The sequence below is a fragment of the Lindgomyces ingoldianus genome, assembly GCF_010093535.1.
Source record: "Lindgomyces ingoldianus strain ATCC 200398 unplaced genomic scaffold BDR25scaffold_26, whole genome shotgun sequence".
Classification (NCBI taxonomy): Eukaryota; Fungi; Ascomycota; class Dothideomycetes; order Pleosporales; family Lindgomycetaceae; genus Lindgomyces; species Lindgomyces ingoldianus.
Window position 1 is genome coordinate 938,475 of NW_022985187.1, and position 22,138 is coordinate 960,612.

General features: G+C 48.8%; 4 protein-coding genes across 4 annotated transcripts; 3 read left to right on the forward strand and 1 right to left on the reverse strand.

The window, feature by feature from the left end:
• Nucleotides 1-4,815: 4,815 nt before the first annotated feature.
• BDR25DRAFT_232527 (uncharacterized protein) lies at nucleotides 4,816-5,523 on the reverse strand (the record flags this gene model as incomplete). Its single annotated transcript, XM_033685411.1, has 2 exons — nucleotides 4,816-5,183; nucleotides 5,298-5,523. The coding sequence occupies 2 exons, from the start codon at nucleotides 5,521-5,523 to the stop codon at nucleotides 4,816-4,818; spliced, it is 594 nt and encodes a 197-aa protein (XP_033545113.1).
• A 3,417-nt stretch (nucleotides 5,524-8,940) lies between these two features.
• BDR25DRAFT_327025 (uncharacterized protein) lies at nucleotides 8,941-11,971 on the forward strand (the record flags this gene model as incomplete). Its single annotated transcript, XM_033692312.1, has 8 exons — nucleotides 8,941-8,995; nucleotides 9,053-9,097; nucleotides 9,158-9,715; nucleotides 9,766-10,098; nucleotides 10,152-10,433; nucleotides 10,487-11,040; nucleotides 11,091-11,563; nucleotides 11,629-11,971. The coding sequence occupies 8 exons, from the start codon at nucleotides 8,941-8,943 to the stop codon at nucleotides 11,969-11,971; spliced, it is 2,643 nt and encodes an 880-aa protein (XP_033545114.1).
• A 5,464-nt stretch (nucleotides 11,972-17,435) lies between these two features.
• BDR25DRAFT_316388 (uncharacterized protein) lies at nucleotides 17,436-18,283 on the forward strand (the record flags this gene model as incomplete). The annotated part of the gene is made up of 2 exons (XM_033691594.1): nucleotides 17,436-17,602; nucleotides 17,659-18,283. 2 exons carry the CDS (start codon nucleotides 17,436-17,438, stop codon nucleotides 18,281-18,283), a joined length of 792 nt encoding a protein of 263 aa, XP_033545115.1.
• A 1,633-nt stretch (nucleotides 18,284-19,916) lies between these two features.
• On the forward strand, nucleotides 19,917-22,115 carry BDR25DRAFT_358005 (uncharacterized protein; the record flags this gene model as incomplete). Its single annotated transcript, XM_033695876.1, has 15 exons — nucleotides 19,917-19,954; nucleotides 20,004-20,074; nucleotides 20,128-20,164; nucleotides 20,273-20,318; nucleotides 20,353-20,381; nucleotides 20,449-20,479; nucleotides 20,518-20,837; nucleotides 20,879-20,905; nucleotides 20,960-21,298; nucleotides 21,322-21,435; nucleotides 21,464-21,591; nucleotides 21,713-21,825; nucleotides 21,854-21,942; nucleotides 21,972-22,067; nucleotides 22,094-22,115. The coding sequence occupies 15 exons, from the start codon at nucleotides 19,917-19,919 to the stop codon at nucleotides 22,113-22,115; spliced, it is 1,500 nt and encodes a 499-aa protein (XP_033545116.1).
• Between the last annotated feature and the right edge of the window lie 23 nt (nucleotides 22,116-22,138).

Here is a 22,138-nt window from a genome sequence, read left to right on the forward strand (position 1 = left end):
TAAATTCCACTCTTTCTAGGAAGACTACCCCTGCTATTCCAATTTATTATACAAGAACAAGTTCCGTGCCGGAAAGCGGACCCCGAACTAATTCCCCAATTTTCTGAAGTCTGCTGCTACCTGGTTCTACTAGCATATCTTGAGCGGAGCATTCTCAGTGATCTCTAAATTCTCTAGAATTAGTACCGCCCTTTTAGCCGCTTGATTCAAGAGCTTCTCAGGCAGTGAGTTCCTTGATAACTGGCAAATTTGGATTAGAGAAGCGCGATGTCGGGGCTCTAACTTCTCGAACCTCTCTATACCAGTACTATGTGAGCCACCCATTGAAAGTAGTAATAATTCAAGTGGACCTGAAATATTATCTATAAAGCTGAATAACCCGCTCTTGTACCGCCTAAAATGTACGTAGCTTTGCTAAAGGGGTTTCACGGCGCCAAATGCGTTCAATGAAGAGGCAGATACTAAGACTACTGGGCGGGTATCTGAAATCCACAAGTGGTTGTGCAAAGGATAAAGTTTCTTAATGAATGAAAATTCGCCGCCGTTAAGAACACTGAGCTGAATTCACCGAGGTCCAGACTGGCATCCCACAGTTCCGAAATGTTATGTGTGTTAAGCTGGAGAGCCTCCATCTTCCGGAAGGCCTTTGGGTATATTCTATAGGGGTTTAGAATGTTACAGACGTCAGTTGAAACGCCAAACACATAGCCACAGAGCTCATTTAGGCTAGCGTTAGCTGGCCCGATATTGTCCAGGGATATGGCGAAGCTGGGACTTGAGATACTGGCGCTGGCTAGGGTAATGTGCTTGCCGGATAGTAGATGGGGTGGGGTTGTTGGGGGGCCTCCATGGCTTGTACGAGGATGTCAACTCCTGTGTACAGTCCGTTGGACATGCTAACAACTGTATCGGAAGTTCAAGCTTGAGGTACGGTAACATGACTAATGATGGCTTGGTGGCATTTTAGGAAGTATTTATTTGGTTTTTCGTGTCTAAGTGTGTAAGTGAGTGGACTTGATGTACTAATGTTTCGGGAAATGGCTCAGGCATCGGGCGAGAAAGTCGATGAGGGCGTTACCGATATATTGAGTCACAGCCCATTCAGGGACTAGTCCCATGTGGTCAAGGTGATCGGGTAGTCCTCGGAGAAGGATCTCATTCCGTAAGCTGATGAAGTGTGTGAAAAATGCCTCAGAGAACATGCCGCTTTTCTTTCCCGTGCCTCCTTCAATTTCTACTGAACTGGCATCACATAGCCCATCACCCGTACCACTACCGAGATTCAGCCTACATTTCGAATCGCTACCCGGTGGATGTCACTTGCCTTCCATAAGAACCGCATGTCCTCCTGCTTGACATTTGAAGCCCGGTTGTCAACAACCCACGACGTATTCCACTACAGCAGCCAGTCCTCTCAACCAGTTACCTTCAAAATTGTTGGAGATAGTTCTCGACAACGATTTTTCCAACTGGCTATACTCCGATTCACCTCGCTCAGGACTTGGTTTCCTCTTGGTCTTCTGCGGCTTCGGGGACTGCTCTGAGGAAGAAGCCTATGTCAACTATATCAACAACACACTGTTCAACATGTGGCCTTCCCATAGCATACAGAACCTCAAGGACCTCGGTCAGTGCCCTCGTCGTGTGTCTCATGCTAAAGCTGTGATGCTTACTTTCTCTATCATCCCTCATTTCTCCCAGGCTACATCGATCGATAGCTACGAGGTAGATATTGTTTTCGAAACGCTGAAGCAGTCCCTTTCTCAGCACATATTCTGTAAATTGGTCATAACAAACAAGGGTGAGAAGGTTTGGTTTCCAGGAACCTGGATCAGCCTTTTCCGCTAGACATCCTATCATGCTACCGAAAATGAGGGCATTGTTATCTTTTATTTCCTCGCAGACAGCGTCTCTAGGTTTGCAAGCCTTCGGTACGTAACGTTTGGTCGCGATCAGTTTTCCGCCTCGCGGAATGACTTCTTTAATAGGGTTGCTTGCTTCAGAGCCGTTCATGAAGGATTGGATACGCTCAAGGTTCCATATTACCGGTTTTCTGGGAGCGGTTGCGATTAGGGAAGGACGCTCGAAGTCTACATCCTCCCTCGCTCATTCAGTCAAGTCGGAAATCCTCCCGAAAGAGCCGGGATGGAAGAGTTCCTCCTGCGGACTGTCTCTATGCCATCTAATAACCCTGAGGGGTTAAGTATGATTTTCAACCAATAGCAAATAGGGCATAGTTATGTTGAAGCGACAGATTGTTCATTCTGAGTTTGAGGGAGGTTGATATACAATGCCTGATCTGCCCTGTCTACCTCGAAGATTCTATATCAGTACTTAGTAATGTATACTGTAAGGAATGGAGGGTAAAGAGGAAAGGGTTAGGACGAGTAAAAGACAACTCAGATGCAATGCTATTCCATGTCCACTACAGCTTCACTGTGTGACATAAAGCCGATAGCTCAATGCTAGCGGGTGGAAACTGGTCGCCTCTCAAATCAGCCTAGAATGGGAACAAAACCCGAAATTTCAGACCACGCGGTTGCATTCAATTATGAATTTTTCTCTTTTCTTTGTGTGTAGACACCGTTTTTACCCGGAATCTTGGGATTTATTAGAATACAGACACTTAGGTGACAGAATTAGACCGACGAATTCAGAGTATACTGACGCATCCTGAGACTTTTGCATTGGCTGATCAGTAATGTCTTCTACTTCAGCCCCCTTCTTACACGCAGGACTCGACATCACTGCCTTTTTTACCACATGATAGAGCAGCTTTTGTAGAAGATTCTCCTATAGCAGGTAGGTTTCCAAAACAAGATAGATTGTTATAAGTGGCTGTTAGACCCCGCTTTCCGGCTCTGGTGCATTGGGAACGGATAGTTTGAATAGGTTCTTGGGAATCGTGGTCATTTTTAAGCTAGTGTGATCACGAATAGTGCTCAATGCTTAAATTCTTGTCCAGACTTTTCAGAGAATTTCCAGAGGCGTGAACATGTCGATATACGGATAGTAGAAGCTGGGCATAGGAATAACGAGTTGTTTGATATTCTTGCTGCTTTTTTCCAAGGCCCGCAGAACAATGTTCACGCCAACGACATCCACAAAGTCTTTATCTCTCTCACTCATCTCATCCCAATAATCTTGTACGAGAGAATGTGAATCCGGAGGCGGGTTGCCATGATATATCTTCGAGATTGTTAACGCATCGGCCGCTAGTAGATATTTTCTTTCATACTGAAGGTTACTAAATCCTAGTAGAAGAAAGCCGCAATGCAATAGTAAGTTCTTACTCTAGTTCTTATACAGGATCAAAGCTATCTTCGCCGACAAGATCCCATTTCTAAGCATACGAGAAGCAGACTACCTCGCTATTAAATAAAGGCACTAATCCTAGCTTACTTTCTCGCTCCAGAGAGTCCAGAGCATTCTCAAAGCTGTCACCCCCCTTGTCACGTTCACAAACTAAATCGTGAAACATCTGCTCACCAGGGAAACTAGAAGAGAGAAACCCACTTCCAAATCGTAAAGTTCTGACAGGGGTGCTAAAGAGATGGTGTGCGAAATGGTCTCTAGATTGGTCATACTCTGCTTGCTGCGCAGACAAAATATGATCTCGTCTAAGCCTACGCTAAATCCTGGCCACACGCATCTATTCAATCCGCGGTAAAAAAGATAAACCAACTTAATATCTTGAAGGGTAACTGGAGAAGGGGTGGTCGGTTGTAGAGTTTGCGGTGGAGTCGCTAAAGGAGAGGCAACTGGCTTGCAGGTTGCCGACTCCACTACCACGGTACCTCAATTGATATAAATACGTATACTTGTGCCGTCGTCAGTAGTAACGCGACGGATGACCCCGTTGTTGTCGTCCGGATTGCGGTGCTTGCAGCTTGTCCTTCAATTACCGGCTGATTGCAGATTCCTCGCAGTATTTAAAGTACACTATCATGGAGAGCTTGAATATTACAAGTCTTCACATAAAAAATTGTACATGTGTGAATGCCTGAAAGAGCTCTTGCGAATGAGGAAGACTGGCTGCGATAACCAGCGAGCTCCTGCCTGAAACACGAAATTCTTGATTATACAACAAATTTTTTTTTTTCAACAACCAAACAAGAGCATTAAGCCCGCTATGGGACGTGTGTCCATATTAAAGTAGTCGAGAATCGCTTGGCAATACTTCACTGTGCACTAGGAAAGACGCAAGTGCTAGAGGGTCTCGAAGCGCCAGGCGTTTTCCTCCTAACCCGTGGCTAAACAATCTCTCCTTTGCGAAAGAGACTCAACATCAGCAAAGATTCCAAGAGATGTCGTTGGACTGGCAAATAAGCTGGTTTGGGTTGCATATAGGGTCTATATTACGTGCGTTAAGGCCCGTGGATCGGCGCAGGGGAAGTGCTGCACCGCGCATATTGCATTAGCCACGGGCTATACGGCTGCATGGGCGGAAACGCGTTGAGCGCCGTGGAACCGTAAATTTTGGTTGGAAATAATGAGGCGGAATTTTGGAGCTGGTGGGGCAGCTTTTTGAAGAAATAGCAAGGGGGGAAGAGTTGAATTCGGACAGTACACGCGACGAAACACGCCAACGACGCGAGGATTGTTGACAAAGTATGGAACCAGAAAATATTTGAATTCATGCTCGACATTTAAAATAGAGATGTGGACTGGGAGTCAGGAAACGGCACCTTACCTCGACGCCGCCTAATGCGAACATTAAATCGTGAGAAGTCTAAAAAGAACGCTGAATGTAGCTAATATAGGGAGCCCAATTACGATATGCCTGCTTGCCGCTGGTTAAGCAGGACAACCCTCTCATTCACAGGTCGACAGCATTTTCCTCAGCACGCCCATCAAGGTTCCATTCTCCAGTGCCGCTGCAACCCTCTCCTTATCCCCTAACTGCTTGTTCACTGCTTCGTCAGTGCTGTGAGTCCCCTTTTTGATACGAACGTCAACACGAAAGCGAGGTGGCAGGGCTTGCTCGAGCCGCACTCGCACCCCAAGACCGATGACGGTGGCCAGCGAACAGTGCGTGATTGTGGGGGTGATCTCGACGACGACGGTGCTAATGGTGGAATGGGGCGACGAGGGGGGGAGGATGCGGATGTCGGGTAGGTTTACGACAGCGAGCGAGCCGAGCGACAGCGGATGCTCCGGGTCAGAAATGGAGGAGATGAGGTCTGCAGAAGGCAAAAGTAAAAAAGTCAGCCAAGCTGGTGTTGAAGCGCAGAGTCGCACCGGCATCAGGAGATCTACTCGCATATCGCCCGGCCAGCGGAGTGAGAGGAACGCACCGTAAATCTCCTGTTCATCAATGTCCTCGACAGAGTCGTCATCCGAGTCGCTTGCTGAGACGGGGCGCTCGAAGGGGTCACTCAGGTAGTTGTAGTGCGGTATCAGATGGTCGAACAGGCCGGTGCCACCATCTTCGCGCTGCTTGACCGAAGACTCTCTGCGGCGCGACGGCAGGTCGGAGGCGTTGAGGATGGTTGGGTTGGCGTTGTCCTTGTCGGGCTCCATGGCGGCGCGAGATAATCAGACAATCAGACAACCAGACAACCGGACAGGTGCAAGAGTGTGCATGCGTGTCCGAGCTAGGCAGGCACGAGGGAGAGTGACGGTAGCAGTCGTAGCAGTCGTAGCAGTCGTAGCAGTCGTAGCATCTTTACTCACCGTGCGGCGGAAAACTGTGCCGGTGGACTATCTCCGCCACCTCTGCCAAGATATCCCACTCCCACCGCCACCCTCACAATCTGCTTGTAACTTGCAGTGACAGCAAACCCTCCCGGCCACTGCTTACAAAGGGATTAGAAATGCCGTCACTCGCCGTCGGCGGCAACGAAACCAAATCTCTTTATCAAACCGCTACTAACCAGGTATCCGTGTGATTGTGGGGTTGATGCTTTAAGTTAGCCTTCTCTCAAAGGAGGCCCTCATCCATCGCAGGGAAAACCCTCCTGCAGGTCATCCCGTCACATCCAAGGCAGTCGGCGACCTGCATGGAACCTTCTTTTCCTCCGCAGCATGCCGCCTCCACCGTCGACTGCGATGAATTGCTGCATCAGCGGCTGACGCGGGACGCTGGGCCACAGCATGCCTGCACCATGCTCTGGCTGACTGGCAGGCTGGTCGTGGTTGCCACCGCTGTCGAGAGACATTGCTCAATGATGTGCCGCCAGGACGCCTTACTCTAAGCTGTTTCTGTCTAGCCGCTGAGCAGCATGCAACGGTGCGATGATGCGCCAAATGCCGTGTCTGGAGCGTTGCCAAGCCGTCTTCATGCATCAGCCCTCGACTGCAGACTTAGCTCGTCAATAGCCCCCTCGACCTTCGTAAAGCTCCGCTCTCGAAGCATTGTCGAAGCCTGGGGTCTCGTGGAAGCTTTTAGTATAGGCTGGCACGGAAAGATGAAGCGAACAGATTGACCTCATCAGTGCTGATCCTGTCAGCCTTCTCCCTGTGCACGCTCAGGCACGCGGCATCACCGAAGCGGATTTGCCCCTGGTCAATATTCGATGAATGAACCAAGGACTTGGGATTCTTGCGCTTTCCAGGAGTCCAGCAGCCGCCAGTGCGGCTGGCCACACATGTACCGCTGAAAGTGAGTTCTGTCATGTTCTGCTGCGGGAGCATCCGGTCAGATATCCGGACGGGCACAGAAGCCATCAGAATCCAGATACGAGCATGAGTATGAGCATGAGCACGAGCACAAGTGCTTCCAGTGTTGAGGCTGCTTGTTCTATCGGATAATTCAAGTCGGCTTCTGCAGCATCGATGTGGTCTGCGTACGTCAACAAGCGCCACGGGGATAGCTATGCCGCAGAAAATGTTGCGGTTCAATCATGTTCATCCGAAAGTAAAGCTGTCCATCACCCGGCCCGCCATCGTTGATTGTCTTTGACTATCTCACCCGACTTGGCAGAATATATTGTCCTGATCAACCCAGCGGAGTCGCGTGTAGCTGCGACCTTCAATCGAATCACGTCCCGAACGAGCCGTGGGATTGGATCTCAAAGCGTATCACCACCTTCTGGCATTACCAGTCACCCGGGCCAATTCACGCTGGAGGCTGCTGGGCTATTAGGATTCGTGTTCTTTTCATGCGCGCTCGCGATGCCCTAGATGCTGACGAAATTGGCAATACTGCTGGCCGCGCGCATTGCAAGACCTTCATCAGCCCCAGATGACGGCGATGATTTTGCAGAATATTGTTTCATGCGCGGGCTACTGGTGGTGTTGCACTTGTGGTCAGAGCACAGCATCCATGGCATGCGCAGCCAATCGACCCCAGTCATTCCGCCGAGGCACTTCTGGTCAGCCAGGGTGAATTAAGTGTACGGCCAGCCAGGCGGGCGGCCAGAAGCCAGGAGGATCGCCAGCCGCCAGACATCTTCACGCCCAACCTGGCTGAGGGATGCAAAACATTTCTAGCAAACTGGCGTCGAATCTGAGTGAAGGGAGCCAGTGCTAGTCAGTGCGGTGCCACTGCCAGGCAGCGGTCGATCCAAAAAGCGAGCCTCCTTCCTTTCCAAGGCCGCCTAGTGCCGTCACAATGGAGATGGCTGTTCCCTAGACTCCTTGGGGTTCAAAAAAAGTGTGCCCCTTTCTGGTAGTCTACTATACGGCGGTTGAGATCTGATATATCCCAGGGCGAAGAATAGTGATTCGTCATCGCGCCTATTTTGCAGCAATTTCGAGGACTGGAGACCCACTTGCAGTTGGGCAGTGGGCTTTTGGAGCCACCCAAGATTCCAGGTTGTCCTGGAGGGGAACGTGCACCAGCCTCGACATCCTAGGAACAATAGAGTTGTGGGATAGCGTAAGGGCTCGTTCTCGACGTTCGGCAATGTTCTGTAGTTGTAGTCCTATCAGAGGTGGAGCACTGGCTTCTGGAGTATGGGACGTCTAATGGGTGGTAGCTGTTGCTCCTGATTTGCATTTGGCCGCCTGCAACCAGCGCCGCCGGTCGCGTTCTTTAAACGTCGTCCCTTTGATGAGAAAAGATGAAGATGACTGCGTTGGATTCGTCAAGTAGAGGGGGCCGGAGTCGTACGATGATTTATAGTGGACCAGACTCAGCGCAGCAGGCAACCCACCCCTTATTCTTTTCAGCAGCGGTAGACGCAGTAGCTCGCCATGTTGTAAGCTTGAAGAGCCCTGCGAGGGGTCGAGTAGCAGCATCTCTGAGCACACTAAACCTCCATCGTCTTTCTCTGACTAGATATTTACCCCCCTGCGGCCCTGCTCGAGACACCCCCACAGCTCAACGGCAGTTCCCATCCTCCACCAGGCCCTGCAGTCCATCTGCAACTCAGGGCTTGCGCTCACACGCTCGGGTGCGCTTACGGAGGAGTCTCTCTGCGCAACCTGACTCTTGCAAGTTACATCCCCTCACAACCGGTTTTGGCATTTGCTCGCTGCCGTCTCCTGCTGCTCCTCGTCACGCCGGGCATCCTCTTCAAGCCCTCAGGAGACTCGTACCACGGGCACGCGAGAGCCACGCACTACACACAGGCCTCTCAACCCTGGCCCGCCAAACCTCGTCCCCACAGCTCATCTCTATGCGCCCTGATCTAACATCATCCGGCCTTGCGGAGATTTCTTTCCCGCTGTAAAAGCATACTTTCGCAGGCCCCGCGAAATCACGACCACCATTTGCATCTTCTTGGGGACCTCGACGTGACTTCGTCATTTTGCCGTTCGTCAGCGGACATTGGTCCAGAGTCCAGCCTTGAAGTTGCTATCGATTGGCTCGCGCTCTCCACCGGATCCCAAACCATCTCAACCTGGCTGGCAACTGAGAACCCCGCCGCCCGCTGGTAACCACCACGCTTCAGAACTTCTTGAGCATCCGATATCGACTTTCGTCGAACTCTCCTCAGCGCGAATATGCCGGGCGAAACTAGCGGACGACCACTGTTGCCACAGACGGCTCAGATGCAGAGCTTTACCTTTGCGCCGCCGACTCTGGCGCCAAGAGAGAATCAGCGGAGTGAGAACCATTTGTGCGCTACGGCTTCAAAAACGGAATGCTAATCATGTCTCGCAGATTATGTCTTTGTGGACGAACACAATAGACATAAGCGCCTCAAAGGTGCGGCACAGCACCTTCACCTTGACCCTATTCAGACGTTAAGATACTGACTGTAAACAGTGATGAGAGCATGCGAAGGTTGTCGAAGGCGCAAGATCAAATGCGATGCTGCGACCACGAACGCATGGCCATGCGCTGCTTGTATCCGGTTGAAGCTCAATTGCGTGCCACCCACCGTCAGCTATGATAAAGATTTTAACTCTGGAACTCAGACCTTCGAACTCGAAACGAAGCCCGCCGAGTATGCTGTGTCCGCTGTGAATAGCCAGCATGACTATCAGCGCCATGCGGTTATGCCCCACGAACTCGCTTCGCAAATGCCAGCCTCATTGCCCACTCCGGTCACCGCAACGTATGCAGAAAGCATCAGGATGTACCAGACGTCGCCCTACATGGAACAGTCCCCGCAGGACCACATTCAGTATCCGCCTATGGCGCAGCCCCAAGTTGTTGGACCGAACATAACCTACCAACCTCATCAAATGTACTCTGAAGCCCAGTCTGCTGCGCCAGCTCCATCTATGAGCCCTCCAGCAACAGAACCAAATTGGAGAAGCGATCCATCCTCGAATCTCGCAGATGCACTTGGTGAATTAAAGATTGACTATACAGCAGTCGGTAAGATTACCGCAAACCTGCACCGTATTTCTATCTACTGACTAGTACAGCACCATACATTACAAATCAAAAGAAAAATCTCGCAGAGACGCCTGCGCAAGAAGAGTTCGAGGTTCAACTACCCCCTTCGGCGAGTCTGGATCATACAATTCGAATACCACCAGAAATGATGCCTTCGGATGAACAAGCGCTTCAGTATTTCGAATACTACTTCGACAGCATCCATCCGTACTGTCCAGTGATTAATCGTGCTTACTTTTACCAACAATGGCAAACCGCTCCAGAAACCATTTCACCACTCCTGCTAGAGGCCATTTTTGCTTGCGCGTCGGTGATGCTGGAAGGCGTTTCGGAAGGAAACAAGTGGTTGGCCCTTGCGTCCAGTTAGTGCCCCCCCCCTCTCCCGCTGGTTTCACTTCGCTGACCCTGAGCCCAGAGCATGAGGAGAGCTTTAAAGACGTTCCCCGATTAAGCACGATGCAGGCGGTGATTTTGTTGATGAAAGCAAGAGAAGCATCCCCAAGGCGTGGCTATTTTTGGCGCTCATGGATGACCGTTGTCAATCTTGTTGCAATGGCAAAGGACCTCGAATTAGACGAGCATTACGAAACGCACCAGATGGGCAAATCGTGTGGTTCTTCAGCACCTGATTGCATTGCGAAAACAAGGGTGTGGCATACCCTATTCGTGCTGGAGATAATGGTCGGGGGTCCTCAGGGTACGTAATCGTTTCAGTCGTTTCGGCAAAAGGTGCTAAAAAAAATTAAACAGGACGATTTGACTTCGGTGTTTACCTGGACACTGTGGACTTCGAGATGCCCACACTAATTCCTGGGCTTGACCGTGCTGAATTTCAGATTTCACGCCAGTTCGCTCAATACATCCGAATTGTCAAGAACATTCAGCAAACAACTCTATCCCACGGAAAATTGAGGAAGAAGAGAAAGGACTGGGCGTTGGATCCTGAGTTCGTTGGCCATAACGCCGACTGGCCGGTTTGGCTAAGGGAACTACCAAATGACATGCAGATTGTCTATCCACAGGACGGGTCGGCACCATGGATTCCATCCCACTTCATCGCGAATATGCACTGTTATCACTATCTTGGGGTAATCATGCACCTCCGACCGCAGCTCCAGGTTCTCTCGGACTCATATGACGGCGTGTGGAAGCAGCACATGATATCCTGCTATTCGGCAGCAAAGAACATGTGCAAACTGCAGGAAGCGATCTTGAAGACGTATGGACTAGCCGGGCTACTCTGTATGCAGAGGGGAATGAGCTTCACTATCTACGCAGTCCTCACCTGCACCATGCTTCATCTGGTAAGTCCACCTTTCATCGGCTACCAACGAGCGTGCTCTGACTAGGCTAGGTTGCCATAACTTGCCCAGATCCAGAACTGAACAATGATGCTCGCGAGTTCTTTGTGAGACATATGCGGATCCTAGAGACGTGTACCCCTTCATGGCCAATGCCAGAGATGCATCAGCAAGTCAACACCCTGCGTCAAGCATTTTCTGCCGATATAACAAAGCCTTTCGTACTGAAACCTAGTTTTCCGTTTGGAAGTCCACAAGCCCCCGCGCAGTCCAGCCCACTAAGCAATGAGGGTTCGTACCGGTCTCGTCTTCCCAGCCAGCACTCGCCTTTGGAACATCCAGGTCAAGTCAACTACCATGCCCACCCCATCACTCCACCAATCTCGGCTTCCGACCAGGATCCCAAGGCTGACTCTCCAGTAGCTCAGCCTTTGGTTATGATGGCAGCTGGACAACGTGCGCCTCAGACCACCGCGAGTATGCAAATGCAAGAACCGGTGCAATGGAACCCTCAACGCATTTTTGAGTGAGTTGCTGTACCCGCCGATCCAACCGCTCAACCCGAACAATTACTGACTGAATGTGGCACAGCCAATGGAATGTTGCCTTTGGTACGCCCCCACCTAGCACATCGTCCCAATCGTCACCTCCTCTAAGACCGCCTCCCACAGGAACTTACGAAGTCCGGACACCACAGGAGAGCAATCCACCGGGATATCAGCTACCAAATGTCTCTCCTCAATCAAACAGCATTCAAAGCGTACAGTCTCAGCTACCGCCTCCTACTAGTTATGCTACCCCGAGCGTTCCGTATGTCACCCCGACTATGTGGCAGGAGGTGGTTGCTAGCTCCTTTCCGGATGGCCTCAAGCGCAGATGGGACCATGGAAACGCTCCAATGATAGATCAATCCATGTATAAACGAGCAAGATGATCACTTGGTTTGCGCGTAAGCTAGCCACCCAAACTTGCGGCCGGAAGCCCCGATGGATTCCGCATTCGTATCACGCTTCGGCGACTTGTGATCAAATATTTGAGAGGACAATGTCACAGAAGAGGAGGACAAGCCTTATTCGCCACCTCAAAAATGATTGGGCATACCTTCGTCGGCCGATAAATCATCACCACCCTCCACGATCATGCAGGGGAGATGTGTTGCAGATATCGAACGGCTACGGTTAACCTTCCAAAGTGGGTTACCTGATAATGGAGAAGAGCTCACGAGCGTTGCACAGTGCCATACTCACGGTCGCATGGTGTCCTGCAAGCAGCCGTAGCTTGCAAGATGCCACAAAGCTTGATCAAAGACTCTAAAAATATCTCGACATCGATTATTGTGCGACCGAACTTCCTTCCCCGGGACCAACCAGGGAAAATAATGTTTGCTTCTAACATGCACGCGTACAGCGGACTGCGGGCTACAGCAGTGCTTGTAGGAGAGGAGAAGTGTTTCGTTATCTCCATGCCAGTTCGCAGCATGTATTCCCACGGGTATCGATTCTGCCATCAACATATCACGGTCATTACTGACCTCTGTACTTTTACTTTCTGCATCATATCGGGCGGTTTATTCAAGGAAAAGGGATGCGGTACTGAGAATTATCACCATCAGGAATGGGTATAATGCTAGTCAGCCACTACGGCTTCAATGTTTACTTTCGTATTAGTCGAATTCGCCGTCCCTTTTGACAAACTTGGCCACCACAATCGTTCGCAAGTGCCCAAAAGCACATGTCATCCTCTTGTATCATTCCTCGGCGAAGTGGAGAGGAAGCTGCTGACGCTCTCAAACGCCCTCCCCATGACGCGCATCTATCTACAAGCGCTTGCAACTAGCAAGTCCCACACCCACGTTGACAAAAGCCGCTACAACATATCTACACATCATTGCTAACCCTAGCGGCGCTTGAATTTCCCCAGAAATCCACATGATCCTGACCATACGACCCTTTTGCGCCTCAGGTCATCAATCAAACTTTCCCGGGCTCTCAACTCCTTACAAGTTCTACGTGCATATTGCCTCCGCATTCATTCAGGAAATTCGCCTCTGAAATCCTGCAATACCGGAAACTTGCAGTAGCTCCAACACCCGTCCTCTCCAACGTTTAAGCGAGCAAAAGATTTACACAATCAGGCCAACTAATCAACAATGCTAATCTCTTCTTACTAACACCGTGTAATCTGGACCGCCATCTAAATTTCCCCGGCGGCAGGAGCCAACCCCTTCAAATCCCGATTAACCATTCCATCCACATTTGTAAGGTCAGTCGCTAGGCCGCGGAAACTTCCACCTGTCCAAATCCGACCCGCATTCCGACACACCGTGTCCAGGAACAGAATGATGCTGTAGCGGTTCACAACTCTGCATGGGGTGAAATGGAGAGTTCTTCACCCTCTCCAAGGTTCAAGGTGCGTTGGGAGGGGAAGGGAATTTGGTAGTGCCGGTGTGTGTGCTAGGGACCTGCATGCTGTACGAATATTGATGCAGGAAAGTGGCGCGGCTATCTTAGAGCGAATGGTGCGTGCGTTTTGTCACTTGTGCATGAATGCTGAATTGGACGCGGGTTCGGGATTCGGTACATTATCGAGGGAGGGAGGCGCGCATCCCTTTCGCATGTGATGCCGGTGCATGGACGGTCGCTAGCCGGGCTGGCAGAGCGGAACGGTAAGACGGCCAAGAAATTAAGCTGCCTGCAGCTTGTGCCTTCATCGAACGTGCGTGCCGGCCTTTTTTGCAGGGTGCGCTTTTTGGACTTGCGGTACTCCATATCCTGGCAGGGGTTGTGCTTTGCCTGGCTTTCAATTATCGACACTACCAAATTGCTGGAGATCGTTCGTGGACATATTTCCCACTTTGTATATCCTGATGAAGCTCTGAATGCTACTGTATTAATTTCGCAATCTACCCACAGCCTTTGATTCCTGATGGACGTTTGTGGGTACACTGACATGGGATGCACCTGCAGCCTTACCAGATCTCCACAGCTCCTACTCGACCTTCTCAATTCGTGCGGAGCTTTATTGTCGTACGGCGCCGCACCGTCATCGGTGGCAACTATCAAGATACCGGCGCGGCATTATGCTTCCCTTGTTCTTAAAGACTTGATCATCAAAGATGGACAGTATATAAACATTACGGCACAAAACTTAGCGAGGCTATTCTCTCTAGTTTCAACCTCACCGGTGTGCACTTTGCGAATCTAAACGATGTTTTTGATCGACTAGCAGCTGCGGATATCTAGCTCGAGAGTTTCGTGCATGGTCTTTCTTGGATTCTCCTTCAAATGCGGGCCGATTCCTTTTACTTTGGAGAACGACAGCCATGAGCAGATGCTTTCTGAGATAGGTAATCTGGCGATTCTCTGCCCACGGGTGGTGCTACGACTAGGATACGGCAAGGCTGCGATATTCGCCTCTTCCCTCTCTCCAAGTGACATGCATTGATTAACTAACAGAATCTCCTAGTCTGTTGACGACGAACGCGAATCCTTCGTTTACGTATCCTTGCTTGAAGTAGATTTTAACTTTTACCAGCACGACTCAAAACACGAGCTTCCACTACTTTGACATGACATCTCTAACGCTTTGGGTGCCTTCATTCCCCATTATCCCATCGCGGCGCGTGTGCTGTGCTGTCAGTCATGTCAGGGACGCGGCTCGCGCCAGTCCCGCTCCCGGCTCGCTTCCGATCGATAACACGCGACGCTATAACGTGAAACACTTAGAAAGTGGGTTTCATGCAGCCACTGCACCTCCTGTCACGCAATGGTTGGATGGGGCGATTCGTGAACAGACGTCTTGCTAAGTCCGTTTTGCTTTTGTGGGATTGCTGCTTCCTGAGCGGGATCTTTTCGGGATGTGGAGGACGTGGTTGTTGCGCCAGGGTCGGGGACGGCTGGGTGAATATCGGTGGTAATGATGAGGAAAGGGGCCAGGTTAAGTTTGATCTGCGGTCAGGATGTGTGAGCTGTCTGTGTTACTTTGTATTTTGCCGCGAAGCTTGACGCGCTAGGATGAGACACGAGATCCAGAGCTTCCAGGATGCTGGGAAAGAAGATGGCTGAAGCAATTCAAGCTTAATCTTACGTTGGGTGATTTGATGCGTGTTTGCCCCGTATCGTGCTGACTCTCATCAAATTGTCGCAATCGCCATGGCTCTCTCATTTCTTGTCGACGCAGGGCGAGTGGATTCAGTAGACGACCTTTCATATGATCGAGATAGGAGAAGCGCGGGCATCAGGAGTGCTTTGGGCACATACTGCATGGCGCACCTCAGAACCATTCAATTGGAATGCCAAGTCCTCAGTTTCAATGTCACCGACGCCACATCATTCGCGATATAGAGAGACTTACGCGTCTATACATGATGCACCGCACGGCTCGAGGGGCTCAAACCCCCATCTTCTGTATTCATTTCCCAGTCCTTAGCCTTTCGTGTCGAGAAGAACAATCTCGTTATGCGTTGATAAAGATAAGGCATTCAGCGGTGTTCGTTGAACTTCGTATTCGTGTTGACATTGAGCTTAAGAAATGCTGGGATGAAGGATGTTGATTGGCTGGTTCCACAGTATGTCTAGTTTGGGTTAATTAGTGCGGTGGCATGATGATGAGTGCACGTGGAGCGGATCTTGGCGTAACGTTTGTTGAGACGACACGTCCTCCACGTCGCAGCTTGCGCGGACCTGCGTCCTTCAAGTCTGGATAGGAGTGAAATAGGATTCTTAGTCCGTTAATGGATTAAAAGGCTTCCACCAGGCAAATCCCCAACTAGGGTGCAGCCGCCTAGCGAAGAATTGCTACATATAGACCTTCCTCCCATTGTGATTCCAGAGAAGAAACGGCGCCCATGCCTCAATGTTTCTAGGCTATAATCTATGCCAGATACTTCTCTTAAATTCCTGATTCCTGGAGAGCCCCTGTCGAGCATCATCTTCTGCCTTGTGCACTCCACCTCAGTGGATTGCTCCCAATATATGTTTATCATTTCGCCACTCCGAACTTGATCGAGAAACTCGAAGTAGACCCTAACGAAGCCTCCAAGCTCGCTGCTATACTTATATAGGTAACTAGGCATATTCTGCTTTAATTCTGAAAATACCCCCCAAGCAAGATAACTAGGTGAAATTTGGCATGGTTACATAAGCGATACCTTACTTTCCCAAAGCAACCACCAGAATTGTCACCACACCGTCCCCGCAATATCCCAGCTTTTTGAACGTTGAACATATCTCTCGCATTCAAAAATGCCGCCACAAAGATTAAGAAACGGAAAGACTAGAGTAAGACAACAACTCTTTGCACGAAGCAAACCACAGCAGCCTCCCAAGGTAGCGAAATCTATCCAAAAATACTACCTGACTCTTAAGTCTGAACATACCAACTTAAAGGCCAGACTGTAAGTTTTTTAGGCTCATGTACCTCAAACGCCTTCACTGAAAGCTGAATCTGTTTACAGTTTCTGAAAAAATGCAAACGATTCTCTAATTCTTCATCAGTCAACCGAATTTCTTGGCGGACTCCTCTCCTATCTCTACCGAGAGACGTTGAATAGTCACAGGCAAAGGGGAATTCAATATCTGTAATCGGAACCTACAAAAACCCACCCACTCCACTCTACGGGCGCTGTGTTAGAGCCCTCCTGATCGCCCAGTCTTGCACCTATCAAAGTATGTTGCTTGCTATACGAGGATCTTTGCTCTATCTTCATTTGCGACCTTGAAACGAGGCTCTGAATGCGATACCAGCTCCCAGTACAGCTCGAAGTGACTAAGGAGCTCTGACCGGCTGCGCCATGCGTAGCAAGGGCGTGAACGAAGTTAGAACGACTGTTTTTCGAAGACATTTGTTAATTTGAAGAGAGTTGTTCCACTAGATTCCGAGGAATGAGGATATAGACTAGAGTTTGGAAATTATGTTTGTAGCAGCACTGGCAAGGTTGGTGAGGAAAGGGTTAATCATTTGGTTTATGAACACTGCTACAGACGAGATATGATGAAGGAAGTAAGAGAATTAAAAGGCATCCCCTTTCTTCCTTCTTTCTCTCTTCATCTTAACCTCTTCTCTATCTTAACTTAGTCCTTCATCCGAGCCTATATCGTTGTGCTAAGGTCTGCCCTTGCATTCTATTTGACCCCTCATACATTCCCATCTCCTCACCGCCTCCATCAACCTCTCAACTTCACATCTTCAATACTGCTGCCTGCCACCGCTCTTTCAGTCAATCGTCCTCACTATTTCTTTCTCAGTCATGTGTCCTGTATATAGGCCCCTGCTAGCTCCAGCGATTGGTCTTTCCTTCTACCTCGCAGCTTCTTTCGACTTCGCAACTTCTCGCTTTCCTCAAATCTTTAGCCTCTCGATATACCCAATACTCTTGCCCCTCACAAATTCGTCCCAGAATGGCGCCGCGAAGGTCTGAGCAACGTTTACGAGCGCTCTCAACGAAGTTCGACACAGGCCGGGCTGATATTAATCCAAAACATCGCGTAGACAAGAACAAAGGCTTCGTGAAGTACCGCAATGGCCTGCTCAAGCTCAACCAGGCTTCACCGGATATCAACTACATGTACGCTAGCAACATTGCCACATTGATCAAATGAGAATACAACTTACACTATACAGCACCAAGGAGAATTCGTTGAAGTCTCCGCTGCTTCGCATGCCACCTGAGATTCGTAACAAGATCTTCGGATACGTTCTCGGAGGCCACGACATCAAAATCCAAGTCGAAAAAAATAAGTACATCCTGGAGACCCGGCAGTGGTCTCATGATATCTGGCACGTGGCACGCCCATTGGACTCCCCCCAAAATTGCGACCCCTCGCCGTACTCCGTCAAGCCCAACTTCCAGCTCCTTCGCGTCTGCCGCCAAATCTACAACGAAGCCGCAGTCCTTCCATACAAGCTCAACAATTTCTCCTTCGCGGGCTCTGCTCGGAAATACCTCGGAAAGTACGGGAACAACTGGTACAACCCGACGGACTATTGGGTCGAGCGACGGACCATTGCCCAGCTTCAGGCTGTCACAACTCTGGAGCCGTCTGTGCGCTACATGGATGAGTACACGTCGAAGCGGCGGCCGGCTTTTCGCCGTAGGTTCCCGAAAATCAAGCACCTCATCATAAATATTCCATGGAAGGGAACGGAACGTTGGACTGAGTGGTCCAAGCAGATTGTCGTCATGCGGGAGAAAGGGAAGGTCGACATCGAGTGGCGGTACTTGGAGCGACCTCCTGCAGGGCACTAGGTACCACTTTGCATGTAGCCTTGTCTCTGAAAATGCGACATGATAAGGTTGGATGCAGTGTTTCGGAAAGGCTATAGCATCATCCTCGCGACTCGGGTTTATTCTAACACCTTGAAAGCTCTCGCTCTCTCGGGCAGAATGGGAGAACGGCCTTCCTAAGGCCCGGGTTCCTTTATTTTCATATCTTTTCACCAACCTACGACACCCATCCTTACTCCCCATCCTTATACTTCCATTCATTTCTTCTCCATTCTTATCCATGTGTAAACTGAAAGGCACCATCTTACTCCGATACATCCATCCATTATCCCCATTTTTACCCCCCTACCCCCCAATGCACATACCTGCTATCTAAGGTCATGGATCTGTATACTAGAATCTCGACGATTTATTGCGGTTTTGGGTACTTCGGTCCTCTTCACAACTCTCCATATCTAGGTCTGGAGTTTCTAGCGTTCATCTACTTGCCTTTTCAACATCTAGTCCTCCTTCATTCTCCATTAGTTAGGAATAGAAGACTTTTACAATGGCTTCCTCTATCTTCAGTAGCAGTGAGTATATATTTTTCTAAAGATACTGATCATCAAATGAAGAAGTTCCAAGCTGATGTTACCGCCCATCCTATTGGGGAGACATGCCCGAATTCGTGCCACTCAACTCCGCCACTTGCTCGAGGATTAAGTGATGGTTGTAGGGGAGTGATCGTTGAATGTCGTTAGATGTCATTCACAGCTTATTCCAACATCTCTTTCGCCTCCACCACAACCTAGCCAATCTCCCATTTCTTCCCTTCTCTCTCTCAATACCTTCTTTACTCCACCTCGAATCTCAGCATAGAGCAATCAACGCTTTTTCATGGCACTAAAGAAGGTCTAGTCAAAGCGTTAGTTTAAACTTCCACCGAGCACTTTTGCGACTCGAGGACAGAGGAAGATGAAGAAGGCCGGGAAGATAGTGGCTCCGATCAAGGTTTATAAGCTTGCCAGCGGTCTCACCAAAATCATGGTGTTTAATAGAACGTAGTACTGCTCCTACTGTTACTGATAGTAACAATCTCTTAGCAGTTAGAACAAAAGTGAATTGCCTTCTGTTACTATACAGTTAATAAGGCTATAGTTACTGCAGTAACTGCCTATACTATCTATTATTAGTACAGAACAGTGAAGTAACTCCTTGCACTTAAAGCTTGCAGCTAGTTTAACACCTTGCAAGCTCTTGTTGTCTTAAGGAGTTAAGGGCTACCTCTAGAAGCTCTTATAATTAAGGCCTTGTCCTCTAGTATTTCTATTCTTACAAGTTTCCTAAGGACCCTCACCTTAACAACACTAAGTAGGAGAATATCTAGACTTACAACCTCTAGCTAAAACCTAGGGGCCCTAGATATTGTGTAAAGAGCTTAACACAACTATATTAGCAAGATTGTGTTAAAATCAAGCCCTCTAGAGCCTCTAGTAACACTAGTTACTGTAGTAACTGCACTAAACAGTAACTTTACTATTAATTAACTTAGCAGTAACTATTACTGCCTGTAAGGCTGTTTTAATTTACTCTTTCTATAAGAACAAAACCCTATTGCTGCTAGTAACGCCTTAAAAACACTACTAACAGTAACAGTTATATTCTATTAAACACCATGACCAAAATTGTCATCAAAGGAAAACGCCTGTATATGTGAATAGGGGAAGTCAAGTGCCTCCGCCCGAACTTAATGGCGCTCTAGAGGACTTGCCGCTAGATTTACAACGAGACTGCACTTCTTCCTTTACAATGAATCACTTCCTCCCATTCATAGTGTCATTTTCTGCAAATGGGCCTTAGGCCTCTTGTTGTGCCAATGAGATGAGAATTGAGGGGTATGCTTACTCTAACTAGCACCGTTTGGTGAAGCTCCCTCTGATAAACTTGCTAGACCTGTGCGTTGTCTAAAAATAATTAGGAGCACACTATTCTTTCGCCCGCTGACAGTACATACCTGTGATAATACTTCAGCCGTTCGAGCCCCTTCTTTGATTCCCCTTACAATCTACCCAAAGATGTTAAGTGCAAATTGTGTAGAGTCCCCTTTCTAGGAAGACAGTATACTGTCTATCGCTTTGAAGTCTCATTAAATTAGCTATTGGAAGACTGTTTACTAATAGGATGCTGTAACCACTTCCGTATTCTAGTCCCATAATTGCTCTAGAGTTTCTCAATAGGGTGTACCTCTCTTATCTCCACTTCTCGTAGCTTCCTAGGCCCTTTTAGCCCCACAACGTATTTCACTTATTATGTTGCTGGAGCTTGCCGCTTCTTCTCTTCCTCCTGAGAATCAGGCCTTCACTCTACTAAGTCTAGCGATAAAGAGTTACCATCCGCTTCTCGCCTCTAGGAGCTCAATCTGTCTTCCTCTCCCTCCTCACATCCTCGCTTTAGCAATGCTATTGCCGTGCAAACCGGCAACAGCTAAGCCGACTACGAAAATATCCCGGGATAAATTCAAAAAGAAGAGTCCAGTAAAACCTAGCAGATGCAGTGTTCTCACCAAGCTCAAGACTAAGGGAACATTGCTTCAGTTGTAAGCAAAAGAGGTAACATCGGAGAGCATAGAGTGTAAAGGGTACCACTGGCGTTAAGCAGTGTTTGGTGGAACTAGAACTAAAACTAGTCGCTACTTTTATGCCTTCCGCCAGAGATAAGGATGAAGATCTTCGAGGATCGGAATCTTCAAGTGAAAGAAAAAGATGAAGGCGCCCCAAGGATTCCAATGTACTTTTCCAAGAGAGTAAGCAGATCTCTCGATGAGACCACATTTCTTCCGTTCCACTTGGACGCCCTCTCTTATCACAGCAGCAATATGCCGCTGAGGCGGACCATTTGCTTCGTAGCCTTGACCCAGCTTCTCCTCCTTGCCCAACGACAAGAATTTACGGACGCTTATTTTGTATCTCTTATCCTTGGCTATGATAGCTATGTAGAACCTCCAAATCTAACAGACATGGCTTTGAAAGGGATAAATTTTATAACAGAATTACAATTGTTGTTACTAGGACCCACCACAGGTCTTTTCGCAATCGTGCTGAAGCTTTCGATTGGAATAAGAAAATATGGTTCCAGGATCTCAAACTACTAAACGAGCAAGCGGAGCTTACCATTGAGCGGACGCTTACTGACAGGTTCGATTTAGGTGGCGATTGAGGTGAGAAAACGACGCAGTTTCTCTGAAGTATCAGTGTGGAACTCGCTATTACTAGATGTTCTCGAGAGTACGCCTGTGTCAACATCTATCTTCACACAAACATTCTCGGCTCATGATTTACTGCCAGAAGCTAGTCTGTCTTCATTTCATACTCTCCAAAGAAAATATAAAAGGGGTTTTTTTTTGGGGGGATTTCCTCTCCAACACTTTTAGTTATGCGTGAACCTTTATATACTCAGGGGGAGCCGGGACAGGCGATCCTGGTATGCGCTTGCTTACACACCTTCATATAATCCCCCCTTTCAAATTCACTGCCTTTGGCGCATACCCCTACAATTTTAGTCTCGAGCACCCAAGTACCCAAGCGGTCATTGTTTCTTTCCGTGCCTTCCCAGTATAACATTGATGGTAGCCCTCTAACACCGGTTGAAGAGCCCTCTCATCAAGCAATATTCTACGAAACCACCATAACCGACATCAGAGGGTGGTAGGAACGAGAGCTCTTCCCTTCAGCACAATTCAGAATCTTATGTACCACTTATTCCTTCTCTTTCTGCATTGCAAGGAGGCCTATATAATCACATATACATTATTTACTTTACCAGTTTCGTGACGCCATGACAAAGTGTGAGCAGAGCCTCGGAACATCACGATTGATTTCCGACAACTGACCTATATAT